This window comes from Mobula birostris, chromosome 19 (assembly GCF_030028105.1).
Source record: "Mobula birostris isolate sMobBir1 chromosome 19, sMobBir1.hap1, whole genome shotgun sequence".
Classification (NCBI taxonomy): domain Eukaryota; kingdom Metazoa; phylum Chordata; class Chondrichthyes; order Myliobatiformes; family Myliobatidae; genus Mobula; species Mobula birostris.
The window spans coordinates 57,401,088-57,420,840 of record NC_092388.1 but is presented as its reverse complement, the minus strand read 5'-3'; the positions used below and the strand labels follow the sequence as shown (position 1 = coordinate 57,420,840).

Here is a 19,753-nt window from a genome sequence, read left to right as displayed (position 1 = left end):
TTCCATGAAGGACGCAGCGTGCGTAGCCTCTCCAGTGAAATTATATCGTATTTGTGAAATAGGGGCCGTGCACAATTCTGATTTGATGGAGACAGCTGTGAGAGCACGGAGGAACATCTAGAGTATCTTCTGAAATGCCCAGTTCGCTGCCGCTGCTACTGTGCGATCGAGAATCTCCGGAAGGAAGGCCCCAAAATCCTCAGCTTTGCCTGCTGTTGGCGACCAAGGCTGGGGTCGAAGCATTCGGCAGAGATGGTGCTCAGTGTTGGAGGGCTGGTCGGAGCTCTAAGTTTTCAGACGACTCAAGAGTCGGACTGTGGTCGGGTATGGCAGGGAGAGTTTTCTTCCTTCTCCTGTCTGTGTGAGATGTGGGACTTTCGAGAGACTTTGAACTTTTTTTACTGCGCTCACGGCCTGCTCTTCATCAAGTTATAGTATTTTGCTTGCACTGTTGTAACTATATGTTATAATCATGTGGTTTTTGTCAGTTTTTCAATCTTTGTCTGTCCTGTGTTTCTGTGATATCACACCGGAGGAATATTGTATCATTTCTGAATGCATGCATTACTAAATGACAATAAAAGAGGACTGTGCCCTCATAGTCTAATCTAAAAATGTCATATTTGTGCAGGTGTCGCTGCACAGTAGAACAGTGCACCACCAGTCCAGAGTCTGCTAAATCTTCCTGGTCTTTTGCAGTCAAATGGGGATTCTGATTTGCCTTTCTAGCAATCCAAGAGCAGTTCTCTCAAAGTTTTCTTGGTCTTCCAGACCTCCACTTGACCTCTACCGTGCCTGTTAACTGCCACTTCTTAATTACGTTACGAACTGAGGAAACAGCTACTGAAAACGCTTTGCTATCTTCTTATAGCCTTCTCCTGCTTTGTGGGCATCATTTATTTTAATTTTCAGAGTGCTAGGCAGCTGCTTAGAGGAGCCCATGGCTGATGATTGTTGGGACAAGGTTTCAGGAGTCAGAGTATTTATAAAGTTTTGAAATTTGAATCACCTGGCCTTTCCTAACAATGACTGTGAACAAGCCATAGCCCTGACAAGCTAATTAAGATCTGAGACCTTGGTAAAAGTTAACTGAGGGCACAAATCTCTTGGGGTGCCCAAACTTTTGCATGGTGCTCCTTTCCTTTTTCCCCCACTCTAAAATTCTACAAAACAAAAACAATACACTAATCTTGCTTAAAATGTTGAAAAGAATCTTTTATCTTTAACTTTATGACTTTTGGAGATCAGTTCATCTTCTACTCACTTAAATATTCACTGTAACAGAAATTTTGATCTGGGTGCCCAAACTTACGCATGCCACTGTACACTTCATAGTCATAGTCATACTTTATTGATCCCGGGGAGATTGGTTTTCGTTACAGTTGCACCATAAATAATAAATAGTAATAGAACCATAAATAGTTAAATAGTAGTATGTAAATTATGCCAGTAAATTATGAAATAAGTCCAGGACCAGCCTATTGGCTCAGGGTGTCTGACCCTCCAAGGGAGGAGTTGTAAAGTTTGATGGCCACAGGCAGGAATGACTTCCTATGACGCTCAGTGTTGCATCTCGGTGGAATGAGTCTCTGGCTGAATGTACTCCTGTGTCCACCCAGTACATTATGTAGTGGATGGGAGACATTGACCAAGATGGCATGCAACTTAGACAGCATCCTCTTTTCAGACACCACCGTCAGAGAGTCCAGTTCCATCCCCACAACATCACTGGCCTTACGAATGAGTTTGTTGATTCTGTTGGTGTCTGCTACCCTCAGCCTGCTGCCCCAGCACACAACAGCAAACATGATCGCACTGGCCACCACAGGCTCGTAGACCATCCTCAGCATCATCCGGCAGATGTTAAAGGACCTCAGTCTCCTCAGGAAATAGAGACGGCTCTGACCCTTCTTGTAGACAGCCTCAGTGTTCTTTGACCAGTCCAGTTTATTGTCAATTCGTATCCCCAGGTATTTGTAATCCTCCACCATGTCCACACTGACCCCCTGGATAGAAACAGGGGTCACCAGTACCTTAGCTCTCCTCAGGTCTACCACCAGCCCCTTAGTCTTTTTCACATTAAGCTGCAGATAATTCTGCTCACACCATGTGACAAAGTTTCCTACCGTAGCCCTGTACTCAGCCTCATCTCCCCTGCTGATGCATCCAACTATGGCAGAGTCATCAGAAAACTTCTGAAGTTGACAAGACTCTGTGCAGTAGTTGAAGTCCGAGGTGTAAGTGGTGAAGAGAAAGGGAGACAAGACAATCCCCTGTGGAGCCCCAGTGCTGCTGATCACTCTTGTCAGACACACAGTGTTGCAAGCACATGTACTGTGGTCTGCCAGTCAGGTAATCAAGAATCCATGATACCAGGGAAGCATCCACCTGCATCGCTGTCAGTTTCTCCCCTAGCAGAGCAGGGCTGATAGTGTTGAACGCACTGGAGAAGTCAAAAAACCTGACCCTCTCAGTGCTCGCTGGCTTGTCCAGGTGGGCGAAGACACGGTTCCGCAGATAGACGATGGCATCCTCAACTCCTAGTCGGGGATGGTAAGCGAACTGGAGGGGATCTAAGTGTGGCCTGACCATAGGCCGGAGGAGCTCCAGAACAAGTCTCTCCAGGGTCTTCATGATGTGGGAGGTCAATACCACCGGTCTGTAGTCATTGAGGCTGCTGGGGCGCGGCGTCATCGGCACAGGGACGAGGCAGGACGTTTTCCACAGTACAGGAACCCTCCAGAGCCTCAGGCTCAGGTTGAATACATGGCGAAGTATTCCACATAGCTGAGAGGCACTGGCTTTGAGCACCCTGGCACTGACACCATCCGGTCCTGCAGCCTTGCTTCCAAAGTACACTTCATATTTGGCCTGGTTAAACTCCATCTGCCATTCCTTCACCCACATCTGCAACTGACTTATATCCCAGTACATCCTTTAGTAATCTTCTTTGCTATCCACAGCACTAATCTTCATATCAACTGCAAACTTACAAACTCATCTACATTTACACATCTATGCTATTAACAGCAATGCTATTATATATGGGAGATAAAGCAAGATGCTTAAGTATTTTACAGTTATATACTCATTAAATATTTTGAAAGTAACAGGTTAATCTGGCCCAGATTGAAATGAACCATTAAGAATCCTATGAACACATTACAGCCCAGATATTAATGAAGCTTCTATGCTGATCTGACAATTCCTTGTGGGGATTTGAATCTCAGAGGGAGGTTCAAGTTCTGCAGGGTAATTTTAGTACGCATAGGTCCTGACCTGCAGTGGCTGCCTTTCAGATAATATTAACAGCTCAAAACAGTAGGAACTTTAACTTTTGTATTCTTCCTTAATATCCCCCTTGAGTCAGTCAGGAGTTGCATATGGATGCAATGAACTTTACTGATCCAGCACACTGAATGTGAATTTTAGATTTAAAAACTTGTTTCCATATCAAAAGATTCAACCTGCAGCTCAATAACAGCTGCATCTTACAGAGCTGCTTTCTCAGTTCCAGAGACGCAAGTTCAGTCCTGTCCTCCAGTGATGTCTATGCAGAGTTTGCACATTGTGTTCTGGTTTCCTTCCACACAAAGATTTACAGATTAGTAGGTTAACTGCAAGATCTAAGATTTCTCCCACAATAGATGGCTTGTGGTACAAATGGGAATTTGAAAAGAATTGATTACGGGTAAAATTAGATTGCTTTGTAAACCAGTAAAGCTCCACTGACCTCTGGTGATGTCTGCATGAAGTTTCATATTCTGTGACTACATGGGTTTCACATAGGTACTCTTAGCATGTACACGTGGTAGATGCTGGGAGAGTTGATAGGAATGTAGGGGGAATAAAAGGTGGTTGGGAAGGTGGGTCAATATCTACTCAGTGGGTTGAGGACCAGTAAGACTAACCTCCAGTTGGTCAAGGTAGACAACATTCAGAAATTCAAAAGAAAATTAAGTTAGAATTTCAAAGCAGCACACATAAAATACTAGAGGAACTCAACAATTCAGATGCCTGAATTAAATGGTGGGGGGAGGGGAAAAAGGCTGGCTGGAAGGCGATAGGTGAAGCCAGGAGGGTGGGAAAGGTCAAGGGCTGGAGAAGAAAGAATCTGATAGGAGAGGAGAGTGGACTGTAGGAGAAAGGGAAAGAGGAGGGGGACCCATGCAGAAGTAATAGGCAGGTGAAAAGTAATAAAAGATCAGAATGGGGAATGGGAGGTGGTGGGAATTTGCTGCTCAGTTAAAAAAAATTAATATCAGAGAATGATAAGTTAGTGTTGGATGCTAAAAAGGAACCAAAAAATTGGTTTAATCTAGACATCTGTACAAAGTGACAGCCAGAAAAAGGGGCCGTGGCACTAGGACTGGAGCCTTTGGAGGTTGATGGAAGTGATCAAGTGCTGTTGTGTTGAACAGTTAAGGTAGGGTTACATACTGAAGTCTAGTACCATCAACTTAAATGAATTACAATTCTTGTCCAGACATAACCTTGAGAGGGAATATATAAGTAATGTTTGAGTATTCAAGGCCTGGAGGATATATGTTATTGAATTAAACAATCTCCCACTGCAGAGTCAGATTAAAAATACATTCTTAGATTTATTAGTCACATTGAACAATGACTTTAACAAGTGATTACAACATACTCACCTAATATAGCACTATTTAATGCTGAACACACAGGCTCTCTTTGCACCACATCAAGCTGATATCCTACTGGGCTGTTCCATGGATCAGAATAAGCAAGCAAACTAAATGCATCCTGAATGGGGCAAAGAAATCACAAATGTAATCAATGTGTGTGGGGCGGGGGGGGGGCAAGAGGGAGAAACAGCCATCTACAACACTTAAATGAAAGTTGTTTGATTGTACCTTTGAAACAATATCAGTTGGAGCTGTGTCTCAAATATCTCGATAATCATATTTTTGGGAACCATAACAAAACTGTACTCAGCTTTGCATTCCATGTTGAAGTCCCTTATACAAAAGTTATGGAAGGGGATAGAGGACAGGAATGCAAGAAGAAATAAGTGGAAATCAAAGTAACAGCGGATGGTAAAATCTGAAAACAGAAATGCTGGAAACACCCAACTGATCAGGCACCATCTGTGGAATGAGAAACACAGCTAACATTTCATTCTTTCCACAGGTTCTGGCTCACCCGCAGAAAATGCTGGATGCATTTAGTTTTTATTTCGGATTTCAAACATCTGCAATCACTTAGGATTTCATTTCAAGTTCTGATGAATGGTCTCTGATCTGACAGCGTTAACTTTCTCTTTTCACATATTCTGTCTGACCTGCTGAACAGTTACAGCACCGTTTATATTAGGGAAGGTTTTGATGAAAAGTCACAGCTCCGAAACATTAACATTGCTTGTCTCCACACATATCAGCAGACATGCTATCTCATTCTCATTGAGGCTACGACATTCTCACCAACACAATGTGTTTTAAATGCACTATTTACATGATGCCTTCGATCACTCGCTCAACCCCGAGGTCAAGGAGACAGATCCACCAATCAAGGCAAGCCATTAAAATTTCTTCCATCCTAAGATTGTTAATTGATCATTTCCAGGAAACATACTAGTCCCAAATCATACACAAAATTCACAACTTTAGTACCTGAAGCATTTTCTTATTAGCTGTATTTTTGCCACATTCTCTTCTCAGCTGCTCACTCACTGTTTGCAGTTCCCGCCCAAAATGAATCATGCGTTCAATTGCTGCCTGGCTGCCTCCACAAAGTTGGCGTCGCGACTGAGTCAAGTCTATTTCTGTTGAAAATCCACGAGAAAACAAAACCAAACTAAGTTCTCCATTACATAAGACTGCCAGATTTTAAACAAAATACAGAAGTAGACAGCAACTCTAAGCAACATATTTAGCAGGGTCAGCACTTCAGAATCACTGGCTGAAAATACAAAACAAATTAAAATTTGAACCAATATCTTTACAGGAAAGATCGGAATGAATTGTTCAGAATAACGACTAAAATCTTAGTCCATTTAAAGTATGCAAAGAAAACACTAAGACACCTGACCCCTTAAGCCCGCCCAATCATTCAGTCCCAGGCCTCACTTCCTCTGTGACCTTGAGAAAATTTAAATGAATGATAATTGAAGTGTTAACTGTAACAACCAAAATCAAAACTATCGACCATTCAAATAACTTGCATTTAATTAATTACAAACTGATATTTCACACTCATACTTACAAACTTTGTTTAGTCTTCAGAGCATCATCTGTTTACATCTTGAACACCACAGAGTTAAGTGTATGGTGCCAGGTTTTGCACAATGGACACTACTTTGGTACATCACAGGAAAGCACTTGCTTTGAGACTGAGCATCTTTTCTTGTAACTAAACTACTTCTAGCCTGCCCAATTAAAAAGTATTGCACAAAAACTCATTTACTTGAGTTTCTTTTAATACAAAACCTATTGCTATGTATTTAATGTTCCAGTAATATTTGAGTAACATTATTTGTTGTTTAAGTAATTTGTTTGTTTAAATTATTCATTACAGGTTATAGGTAAAAGTCTGTGAATGGCATACATTGTGCCCTATTATACATGCACATCTTGCTAAAGTAAAACAAAAATAAGACACGAGTTCCCAGCTCAGTGTTTCTTTTCAATTAGTTTTGTTTCAGAGCTACAAAACACAACAGTGGTGACAAGGAAGTTTTAAGCAAATCCAAGACGACTACCTACCTGTTCAAGTGCACTGAGATGATCGCTTAAAAAAAAGACTGCAGCAAGAGAAAGGTGGTAGAGTTTTTTTTTAAAAAAGCAGAAAAAGACAAATTCACGGGTTCATAAACAGTGAACACCAAGTGATAATCACAAATTAAAAAAGCAGAAATGACTAGATACATCATAAAAATAGATGTGTTCGATTGCATAAGAGATAACTGGATATTGTATACATAGCAAATTGAGCAGTATTTTGAAGCATATGAAATGGCCAATGGCAAGTGACACTTTTGCTGAGTGCATTGGGTTTAAAGGCATACAGTTTGCTTAGAAGTTTGACTGCTCCAACCAAACCAGCTGAAATGAGCTTTGCTGATAATCATGAAAGTAATGCAGAAACATTTAGAACTAAGCCATTGTTGATTGCAGAGCACTTTATGTTTCATAAGTAGAATCAAAAGGAAGAGGAGTACATTTCAGCATATGTGGCTGAATTGAAGAGACTGTCAGAGCTTTGTCAGTTCAGCAACGGGTTTAATGATGCATTGAGAAATTATTTAGTTTGTGCAATCTTACAAGAAAACATTCAAAAATGGCTCCCAACTGAAGCAAAACTCTCTTTTAAAAGAACATTTAAAACTGCTATACGAATGGAAACAGCAGACAGAGCTGCAATGGAGTTGCAGTCAGGAATTGAAGTGAATGTGAACTAAGTTGCAATGTCTAAACAAACACCTGCCTGGCCGAACAAATTATGTTACCATTGTGGTAAGGACTGACCAATGCAGGCGAAACTTGCAGAAAACGCTACAAAGTAGGAAACACTCACAGAGCATGTTGGGCGGACAAAAATAAATGGACTCCACTGTGAAGGAAAAAAGTCAAGTTGCTGTTTCAAAAAAAGCACCAACTTGAATGCTGTTGATGAAAATCTGATAATGATAAGAGTGATACAGCAATGGATATCTTTGAGAAATTTACAATCTGAAAATAAACAATAGACAAGCAATATAGATTACACTAGAAGTGAATGGCAAATTAATTAAAATGGAATTGGGCACTGGCTCAGCTGTTACAGTCATTCCACAAAATGAGTTTGTGGCATTTCAAAGATACTGAACTGAAGCCTGCAGATAATCAACTAAGAACTAATACTGGAGGAAAGATAATTCCTGTGGGAAAGCCCCACACTGGGCTTGTATGTTATAAAAACAGGAAGGCCAGCATTATTGGGCTGTAATTGGTTGAGACAACTACAACTTGATTGGAGATTCATCCACTATTTGCATGTCACATCCCCTGCAATAGAGTCAAATGAGAGCAAATTAAGCAAGATGTCAAATTAAAAATAAGAAGATGACGCCACAGCAGTGTTTAAGGATGGCACTGGAAACTCAAACACATCAAGAGTAAGGTAGTGTTAAATTAAAATGCCAGACCCAAGTTTTACAAAGCCCACCTAGTTCCTTATATCATCTGTGATAAAGTAGCCAGTAAACTAGATTGCATGGAGGCTGAAGGAATTATTTCCAAGATTGATTGGAGCCCTTGGGCAACTCCAGTGGTCCCAGTAACCCAGAAGAATGGGTCTTTTAGGATTGTGGTGATTTTAAGGTCACCATCAACCCAGTATTAAAAGTAGATTAATACCCTTTCCACCCAGGACAAAGGATATCTTTGCAAACATTTCAGCAAAGTGGACTTCGTTAAGGCCTATCATAGATGGAGTTGGAAGAAGAGTCCGAAGTGTTTCTCAGCATAAACACTCAAAGGGCTTTAACACTGCACTATCATTATTTTTGATGTAGCATCTACACCAGCACTCTGGCAGAAAGCTATGGACCAGGTACTCAATGTTACCTGGATGACACATTGTTACCAGTAAGGATAACAAGGAACATTTCCAAAATCTCAAGACAGTGTTAAAAAGATTAGAAGATTATGGACTCAGAGTGCAATCCATCAAGTGTGAATTCTTTAAATCAAGAATCACTTACTGTGGTCACACCATTGACGCACAAGAATTACACAAGTGCGCTGAGAAAATTCAAGCAGTGATGGATACTCCAAGGCCAAAGAATATGTCAAAGCTGCTGTCCTTTTTAGTGTTTGTCAATTACTGTAACAGGTTCTTGCCAAACTTGGCTACTGTACTCCACACCCCTTGAATTCAAAAGAAAATTAAGATCAGGAAGAAATGGCAATGGACAAAGTGCGAGGTGACTTTCCAAAAGGTGACGTCACTGTACTCACACATTATGATCCACGTCATCCAGTGAAGCTTGCCTGTCACACCTCGCCTTATGGTTAGGTGCAGTCATGTCACAGGTTATGAGTGATGGAAGTGAATTCCCCATTGACATTGCATCACATTCCCTTATTGCTGCAGAGAAAAATTACACACAGATTGACAGAGAAGCCTTGAGCCTGGCTTGGGATATAAAACCTTTCCACCAATATTTGTCTGGGAGAGAGTTTATCCTCGTTATTGATCATCAACCACTCGTGCCAATTTTCAATCAACAGAAGGGTGTTCCACTAACAGCAGCAGCACAAATGTAGAGATGGGCTCTGTTTCTTGGAGGACACAATCACAAGATCAAATTCATAGAAACATAGAAAACCTACAGCACCATACAGGCCTTTCAGCCCACAATACTGTGCCACATACATACTTACTTTAGAAATTACCTAAGGTTACCCATAACCCTCTATTTTTCTCAGCTCCATGTACCTATACAGGAGTCTCTTAAAAGACTCTATTGTATCTGCCTCCACCACCATCACCAACAGCCCATTCCACGCACTCACCACACTCTGCATAAAAAGTGTGCCCTTGGCAGGCATTGCCGTGTGTGGGGATTGAGAGTGGTTGTACCATTAAAGCTGAAAGCTAAAGTATTGGAGGAACTACATGCCGGTCAACTTGTTGTTCCTTTTCGCACCTTGTAATACTTGGGTGGCATTTTTGATGCTTCTGTAAAATCTTAACTTTTTTTTTTTAAATAAGGCCGAGTTGCTATCTCAAGGCTCAATCCAGTACAGATGGAAAGCAAGCAAGGAGCTGACTGGATTCAAAATCTGGACCATTCGCCTCAAAGTCCGGTGCTGATGCCACTACACCACTGGCCGGATATGCCAGTCATCTAGGCGTGATCAAAATGAAAGCACTGGGCTGAAACTTCATCTGGTGGCCTATGATAGATCAACAGATCAAGCAGCTTGCCATGTACTGCTTGGGATGCCAACACGTCCAGAAGAAAGGTGGCAAGAGCTGTCAGAAACACTTCCTGTAGTCCCAGGTTCAACTCCTACAGCCACCACAAAGGAGGCCCCAGAAACGGAGATTGTTTCACAACAGAAGACTCATCTGCCAAGCAGAGTGACCCAACCCCCTTTCAGGAAATACATTGTCCCGAAAGAGTAAGAAATCTTCCATAGCGATTAAATCATAGCGATTGCAACAATTTAAAATTTACTATGCTGTGGGTCTATATAGTAATTGTATTATACAGTATTTTTAAAAATATATATAATTATATTATATACATACAAAAATAGAGAGCAACATGTTACATATGCAAATTAAGATGCATTCTACATTGCGGGAGTTCATAGCTAAGCAGGGAGGAGTGTTGTGTATTTAATATTTTGAGCAATATTGTAAATATTCAATTATATATGATTAAGCATTCTTGTTCATTTAAATCATTCATTACAGGTTATATGTAAAAGTACGTGAATGGCATACGTCATCACGCCATATCACTCACCTGTGTGCATCTCATTAAATTAAAAGTAAAACTAAGATGCTCATTTCCAGCTCTCTGTTTCCTTTTAATTCGTTTTATGTTTTAGTTATAAAACAAAACCAATGCTCATTTTTATCCTCATAAGCACACAAATATTTAGTAAAAGTTTAATGTTAAAACAGCTCATTAATGTCATAAAAAGTGAAAGCCCATACTGAAACAAAAGATGCTGAAATCCGGTGGATTTATATTAATCAGTTAATCTTAAAATGGAGAAAAACAAAAAATATTTAGTGCACTGACCTTTATCAGAACAAATTTCTCACAGCCCGCCTTTACCCAGTAAAACTTAGATGTTCATACCCATTTCTGCATCATTTTCGTCCATATCATGATCAAGTTTTGAACTGCCATTAAGGAAACCATTTGATGAAGACTCTGCCACCCCATTGCTGTAGTGTTCAGTCTCCATATCTATATCATTACTGGAGAATAAAAACAAAACATGCACATATTTTAAAAATATGCACTGCTGCCTTTAAAAATCTGTCTAATACATTTGAAATAACAATAAGACCAAAGCACATTCAGTTACTTTTTATCACTCCACCATCTTGCCCATTGCTTGCAGACAACTGACTATATTTCCACTTGTATTAATGTAATCTGATTATTCTAGAACAACTAGTTTAAAGTTCCTTAATCAGGTGCTCCACAGACAGGAGACCCCACCAGGTCTGATGGCTCAATAGCAGATTATGAAAAGTTGAACAACCCCATCTCCAACAAAGAAGAAACTGTTTCTTTATTGTTTGAGACATTCAGTACAGTTGTCTATTTGCGCGTCTGGTAGTGTTTTTGTCCGATTGGTATGGTATAGAGTCTGCATGTTCTCTTCTGTGCTCCTATTGATTTCCCTTAGGTGCTCTAGTTTCTTCCCACATCCCAATGTGTGGTGACTGGTCAAGTAAGCTGGCTACTCAAAGCTGGTTGGTTGGGGTAGGAAAATCAGTGCGGAGCAAATCATTTGACCTGACTATGAGAGAGTATGCGACAGGGATATGAGGGGATGGAATGAAACCGATAGGAATGTCCCAAGAGCTAATGATTTGATGGACTGAATGGTTTCTTACAGCACAAAATAAAAGAATGGGAAAATCTTTAGTTCACAATTCTCAAAACCTTCAATAAATTACATTTGTAATTAAATTCACAATCTGACAAATGCTACTGTAAATTAGGAAATAGGTTGTACTGATTCCGCCCTTGAATCGGTCTAATGATCCTAGTACATTAACCTTGATCAGTAACAACCAAGAGAAAAGTGTTTGAAGTAATCTCCAAATCAGTAATCACTTTAAAAGCAGAACTAAAATTAAACTAAAACACTTACTTGTCTCTAATACAACTGTTTGATTGCTGAGATCTTGCAGCATTTATACTGTTTAATTCTGAAGTATTTAAACACGAGGTTGGATGCTTATTGTGACTACTGGATTGATGGCCTTTAATGGATATTATACCATTGCTACAATTATTTTCATAACCTGTCGAAAGATAGGACACAAGGTTATTATACTTTCTCGACTGATTACTTCAATACAGACTGTACACAGTTTGTAACAGAGATTAAGTAGAACTACAAGGAAAGTACGATTGAAAACAATGATCCCATAGGAAAGACCATCAATACAGATTTTGATATCAAATTGGACAGGCTCACAAATCACACCATTATCAATCTTCACTCAATCTTAAAGGTTTTTGTGCAGTATAGTTTTCAGTTAAAGATAGTCATTAAACCGAGTGAAAGTGAAGAACATGGTAGATAAAAAGTACCAACCTTTCACCTAATAAAATGTAGGACACAAACATTGATACTGATCGCTAAGTAAAAGCTTGAAGTCAAAAATTGAAAATACAGAACAAATTACTTCAATTTTGTTGTTTTACAAGAAGCCACTGCAAAGCATAATTTTACTGATTCCTGGCACTTAAAATAGATTTAAAGATGTCTACAATAGCTTAAGAGTTCAATATTGAAACTTAGTAGATACACAAATTATCGAAATTTCTGAACTGTACAAAATATTACACAGTGCGATCTCTAACATAATAGCGTTAAAATTTTCAGCAAGTGGCATCTGTGGTGCAAGAAACAATCAATATTTCAGGTCAATGAACCAAACTGTAACTAGGTAAGGGAGTTGCCGTGCACTTGTAGCGAAGCTTTTACCCTGTAATTCAGTCTGGGGAAGAAGATCAGGTATAGAGGGATTATATCTCTCATATTCAGTATAATAGCCAGACATTTAAAGGAGCCAACATTACAGGTTCTTTGTGTAGCCTCCCTGCCAAACCTCAGGGTCGCTCGGCTCGCTATCATCTAGGGAAACAGCCCTTGGCCCCGCCAAACTGGGTTATCAGTTTGTGTGGATGCTGTGTGATGTACCCCACCCCGCCCAAATAACAGACAATACACCAGATACGATTAAATGATTTACAGTTTATAGATATTACTGGAACTATATAATTAATAGAGAATAAAATATAGAAGGAAAATAAAAGGTGCCACACTTATCAAAAGTTCAATCTCTTCGTGCACAAACAGTTGGAGCTCAGGACCCTTCTTCTTCACCCCGCGACCCCTTAGACCTCCTCGACCGGCTACCTGGGACCAACAACGGTGGTCGACCAGACGCTCCACACGATTCTGTCTCCGTGCCGAACACCCCGCTCAGGGTCCGACCCCGTTAGCGGCCTCATCGCACCTGGTTTATCCTCTGTCTCCCTCTCCCGACTTCTGCCCCAAAACCCCGCGCATACAATATCTTGCAGTCACACAAAAAGCATAACAACTATCCCAATTGGTTCGTAACATCTTCTTATCAGTAACGTGATCCAAACAAACTGCTAGCGGGACGACTTTCTCAGCAGTTAACATAACAAAGAAGCCCTTTCAATTATAACATAACAAAGAAGCCATTTTAATATGACTATGCAGTGACATAAAAAAAAGAAACCCTTTACATTTGGTTACATTTGAGTTAACAATCAATGTTGTCATAAATACCACAACAGTTTAAATACAATTTACTGGTAGGTTAGAACAAGAATACCCAATAATTGTGTGACAGTACATACAATGGTACTTGAAGGACAAAGTTTAAATACAATCTCTCATTAATTTCCAATTTTCTCATGTTACTGGACAGATATGCTTTAGGATTGGTGCACATGTTGGATCCCCAGAAGGATTGAAACAGATATGTCACAGCCATGCCCATAAAGAAAATTATCACGTGAATAGGAGCTATTCCTCCTACTTAGCAGACTAATCTGCCCAAATTGTAATTAAACAGCACAGTAATATTAAGTAACCAGGCAAGACTTGTTTAATAATACAATAGACAATAGGCGCAGGAGTAGGCCATTCGGCCCTTCGAGCCAGCACCGCCATTCACTGTGATCATGGCTGATCATCCACTATCAGTATCCAGTTCCTGCCCTATCTCCATAACCTTTGATTCCACTATCTTTAAGAGCTCTATCCATCTCTTTTTTGAAAGCATCCAGAGACTTGGTCTCCACAGCCTTCTGGGGCAGAGCATTCCATATATCCACCACTCTCCGGGTGAAAAAGTTTTTCCTCAACTCCGTTCTAAATGGCCTACCCCTAATTCTTAAACTGTGGCCTCTGGTTCTGGACTCACCCATCAGTGGGAACATGCTTCCTGCCTGCAGCGTGTCCAATCCCTTAATAATCTTATATGTTTCAATAAGATCCCCTCTCATACTTCTAAATTCCAGAGTATACAAGCCCAGTCGCTCCAATCTTTCGACATATGACAATCCCGCCATCCCGGGAATTAACCTTGTGAACCTACGCTGCACTCCCTCAATAGCAAGAATCTCCTTCCTCAAATTTGGAGACCAAAACTGCACACAGTACTCCAGGTGTGGTCTCACCAGGGCCCTGTACAGCTGCAGAAGGACCTCTTTGCTCTTGTACTCAATTCCCCTTGTTATGAAGGCCAGCATACCATTAGCTTTCTTCACTGCCTGCTGTACTTGCATGCTTGCTTTCAGTGATTGATATACAAGAACACCTAGATCTCGTTGTGCTTCCCTTTTTCCTAACTTGACTCCATTTAGATAATAATCTGCCTTCCTGTTCTTACCACCAAAGTGGATAACCACACATTTATCCACATTAAACTGCATCTGCCAAATCACCCAGCCTGTCCAAGTCACCCTGCATTCTCATAACATCCTCCTCACATTTCACACTGCCACCCAGCTTTGTGTCATCGGCAAATTTGCTAATGTTACTTTTAATTCCCTCACCTAAATCATTAATATATATTGTAAACAGCTGCGGTCCCAGCACTGAACCCTGCGGTACCCCACTGGTCACCACCTGCCATTCCGAAAGGGGCCCATTAATTGCTACCCTTTGTTTTCTGTCAGCCAGCCAATTTTCAATCCATGTCAGTACTCTGCCCCCAATACCATGTGCCCTAATTTTGCCCACTAATCATTTATGTGGGACCACATCCACTGACTCTCCCTTGTCCATTTTCATAGTTACTTCCTCAAAAAATACCAGAAGATTAGTCAAGCACGATTTTCCCTACGTAAATCCATGCTGACTCGGACCAATCCTGTTACTACTACCCAGATGTGTTGTAATTTCATGTTTTATAATTAACTCCAGCATCTTTCCCACCACTGATGTCAGGCTAACCGGTCTGTAATTCCCTATTTTCTCTCTTCCTCCCTTCTTGAAGAGAGGGACAACATTAGCCACCCTCCAATCCACAGGAACTGATCCTGAATCTATAGAACATTGCAAAATGATTACCAATGCGTCCACGATTTCTAAAGCCACCTCCTTAAGTACCCTGGGATGCCGACCATCAGGTCCCGGGGACTTATCAGCCTTCAGACCCAACAGCCTATCCAACACCATTTCCTGCCTAATATAAATTTCCTTCAATTCATCCATTACCCTAGGTCCTTTGGCCACTATTACATCTGGGAGATTGTTTGTGTCTTCCTTAGTGAAGAAAGATACAAAGTACCTGTTCAACTCATCTGCCGTTTCCTTGTTCCCCATAATAAATTCACCCGCTTCTGTCTTCAAGGGCCCAATTTTGGTCTTAACTATTTTTTTTCCTTTTCACATACCTAAAGAAGCTTTTACTATCCTCCTTTATATTCTTGGCTAGTTTACCTTCATACCTCATTTTCTCTCTGCGTATTGCCTTTTTAGTCACTTTCTGTTGCTCCTTAAAAGTTTGCCAATCCTCCGGCTTCCCACTCATCTTTGCTATGTTATACTTATTCTCTTTTATTTTTATACTGTCCGTTACTTCCCTTGTCAGCCACGGCCTTCCCTTACTCCCCTTAGGATCTTTCTTCCTCTTTGGAACGAACTGATCCTGCACCTTCTGCATTATTCCCAGAAACATTTGCCATTGCTGTTCCACTGTCATCCCTGCTAGGTATTGTTCCATTGAACTTTGGCCAGCTCCTCCCTCATAGCACCATAGTTCCCTTTGTTCAACTGTAATACTGACACTTCTGAGTTTCCCTTCTCCCTCTCAAATTGTAGATTAAAACTCATCATATTATAGTCACTACCTCCTAATGGCTCCTTTACCTCGAGGTCCCTGATCAAATCCGGTTCATTGCACAACAATAAATCTAGAATTGCGTTCTCTCTGGTAGGCTCCGGTACAAACTGTTCTAAGAATCCATCTTGGAGGGACTCCACAAACTCCCTTTCTTGGGGTCCAGTACCAACCTGATTCCTCCAGTCTACCTGCATGTTGAAGACCCCCATAACAACTGTAGCATTACCTTTGCGACATGCCAATTTTAACTCTTGATTCAACTTACACCCTACATCCAGACTACTGTTTGGGGGCCTGTAGATAACTCCCATTAGGGTCTTTCTACCCTTAGAATTTCTCAGTTCTATTCATACTGACTCTACATCTCCTGATTCTATGCCCCCCCTCGCAAGGGACTGAATATCATTCCTCACCAACAGAGCCACCCCACCCCCTCTGCCCATCAGTCTGTCCTTTCGATAGGACATATATCCTTGAATATTCATTTCCCAGGCCCTGTCCATTTGAAGCCATGTCTCTGTTATTCCCACAACATCACACTTACCAATTTCCAACTGTGCCTCAAGCTCGTCCACTTTATTTCTTATACTCCATGCATTCATATACAATACTTTCAATTCATTACTCCCCTCACCTCCCATATCAATTCCTATTTCACTTGGCCATACTGTACTACAGTAATACAGCACAATTTATGAAATGCAACCAATCCTGGAGATGTTTGCTCCTGCAGAACAAGTGAAATAAGATCAAATTACCTTGCAAAATAGTGCAACAGTCAAATGCAATGTAAATCCAGATATCAGCTATCCTCTGGGTCAAAGGTAAATCACTGAAACAATTAAACCATCAATTTGCTGCCTGCACAACTGTTTTTACTGTAAGCTCCTATTACTTTATAAGTGGGAGTTCCTACAATTTATGGTACTAAGCCCAAAACAAAACCAGTAGATTAAGAACAATGGGTGGAACTGCATAAAGAGCTTGATGAATGGTGGTGGGGTTAAGTATGGATGAAAACCATGCCTTTCAACTGAGATCTTAGGCAAAAAGTAGTATTTCCCATGAGGAGCAAGTTCATTAGGGGAACACTGCAGACAACTGAACTACTGTAAGGTTGTGAACTTAAGTATGTAAAGGGAGAGAGCCTATGAGAGGTGGAAACAGATAGCATATTAATTCACAGGATATGACCAGTGGAAATGGACACACTCAAATACCCTAAAATCACAAGATCACAAGCATTAGCTACTGGGTTCAAAGTCTGCTCCATCTTACAAGACCTTGCTTAATTTCCTATCTTAAAACCATTTTCCTACCCTGTTCCCATATCAAACAATTCCCTAAATATTGAGAATTCATCTACCCCGGCTCAGAACACAAACAATTCCTGTGCCCCCACTACTCTCTGGGGTGGAGAATAATAAAGACTCACCAACCTCCAAAGAAAATCTCAGCAGCCTTTTGTCTTACTTTGAGATTGTGGTCCCTAGTAAACGACTCTTCAGCCAAGAGAAATAACTTGCCTAAGTCAAACCTGTTCCACCCTTTTAAGAATTTTGGGCACTGCAATGTCACCCAGAGGCTAATTTCAAGCCCAAGTCTGTCATCATACAACAAATCCAGCAACTGAAGAACTAGTCTGGTGAATGCTTACTGCACTTTCTCTATGGCAAGAATGGTCTTGCAGCATAGTTATTCATTGAAATACATTTTGAAACTTTGGGGTAGGATCCACACAGCAACTCTAATCACAGGCTGCCAACCCAAGGACCTGTTTTTTACCTCAACTTTGCTTTGAATCCATTAAACAATTCTCACCTATATGCACCAAATAAACTAATGTCAGACCCATGAAAAATCCCAGGAGAATCTCGCCAAGATCTGACATATGGCAAAGACATTGCTTTCTGCATGAAATTTGTAAAGTGGGTCATTTGAATAAAATTCTGAATCAAATGTAATCAAGATTGCTTTCAAAATACAATACAGCTAGGCATGTCATTTTTCAGATGAGTTGGATCAAGACCTCATGACCAGTAACAAGAGAAAATCTGCAGATGCTGGAAATCAAAGTAATACCTACAAAATGCTGAGGGAGCTCAGCAGGGAAAGCAGCATCTATGGAAAAGAGTAAACAGTCGACATTTTGGGCATTTTGTGTATCATCTCATGATCAGTCCTCAGCACGCATGAAAAATCACATGACATGAACAGACATGCTGCAGTGGCATTAATATGGCAGTAAAAATATGGAAATTATAATTGTTATACATCAAAATATTTTTAACATTAGAACAAGGACTATGTTTTAAAGTCCAACACACAAAATACTGAAGGAACTCAGCAGGTCAAGCAGCATCTATGGAAATGAAGAAACTGTCGACATTTCAGGCCAAGACCCTTCATCGGGACCAGAAAGGAAGGAGGTAGGTGCCAGAATAAGGAATAGCAATGGGAATAGGAATTAAATTGGTTGGTCACTGGGAAATCCCACCTTTTGCAGATGGATCAGAAAGAGCTCAAAGATGTCTCCCAATCTATATCAGGTCTCTCCAATGTACAGGAGCATCAGAAACCTCAAAGTGAAGGTGTTGCCTCAGCTATGACTATTTAGTCACAGTCATACATTATTGATGTCATATGTTGGTGATGGTGCAGGAGACAATGACCTGATGGTCCTGAGTGGAGTCTTTTTCAAAGGGTAAGTAAGAGATTATTGAGAGTTGCCACCTGGCTCAGCAAGGTACAGGTCAGTCTGCCATACTACAACAGTGCTCCCCCTCCTCTCCATCTGCCAAAGGCAGAGTGTCCCAGTGGCCAATCATTTTAATTCATATCCCTATTCCTGTTCCAGCATGTCCATCCATGGTCTTGTATTCTGCCACAATGAGGCCACTCTCAGGGTGGAAGGGCAACACCTCATTCCATCTAGATAGTCTTCAATCTGATGGCACGAATATTGATTTCTCCTTCCAGTAATTATCCTCTTTTTCTACTTTTCCCCTTCCCTCTTCTCCCATTCCCCACTCTGGCCTCTTACGTCTTCCCCTCATCTGCCAGTAACCTACAACTGGCTCCCCTCCTCCTTCCCTTTCTCCCATGATCCACTCTTTTCCTTTCAGATTCCTTCTTCAACTCTTAACCTTTCCCACCTACTTGGCTTCACCTATCACCTTCTAGTTTGACCTCCTTCCCTTTCCCCCACCTTTTATTCTGATGTCTTCCCACTCCTTTTCCAGTCCTTATGGAGGGTCTTGGCCCAAAATGTCAACTGTTTATTCATTTTCATAGATGCTCCTGAACTGTGGAGTCCCTCCACATTTGTGTGCATGTAGCACTTCAAGTTGTTAGATTTGACTGCAAGGCATTTAGATCTCCAAATGTCAAAGGACACCATATCATCTAATTTCTTTTCCAACGGAAACCAAGGAATTCCTTATTCGTAATTTCCAAGTAGGTTATAATTAGTATATAACCCAATGGATACAAAGTATCACTATTAAAACATCAATATATACAATGCATGGACTTTTATCCCTTCCACTAGACGAAGCCTCAGATTATTCACTTGGAAGGTAGTGTTTCTAACACACCAATTACTTCATTAATAAAACATTTGATTTCCAGAAGAAAGAAAATACTCTGGAAAGGG

General features: G+C 40.7%; 1 protein-coding gene across 1 annotated transcript in view; it reads right to left on the bottom strand.

Moving 5' to 3' along the window:
- The window catches only part of ranbp9 (RAN binding protein 9), an 89,524-nt gene that overhangs the window by 6,961 nt on the left and 62,810 nt on the right, over positions 1-19,753 (bottom strand). Inside the window, exons 10-13 of the mRNA XM_072283657.1 lie at positions 11,853-12,006; positions 10,823-10,944; positions 5,634-5,785; positions 4,656-4,767 (exon numbers count right to left, since the gene is read on the bottom strand). Of these exons, the coding sequence (XP_072139758.1) occupies positions 4,656-4,767; positions 5,634-5,785; positions 10,823-10,944; positions 11,853-12,006 (540 nt within the window). The remainder of the gene's footprint in view (positions 1-4,655; positions 4,768-5,633; positions 5,786-10,822; positions 10,945-11,852; positions 12,007-19,753) is intronic.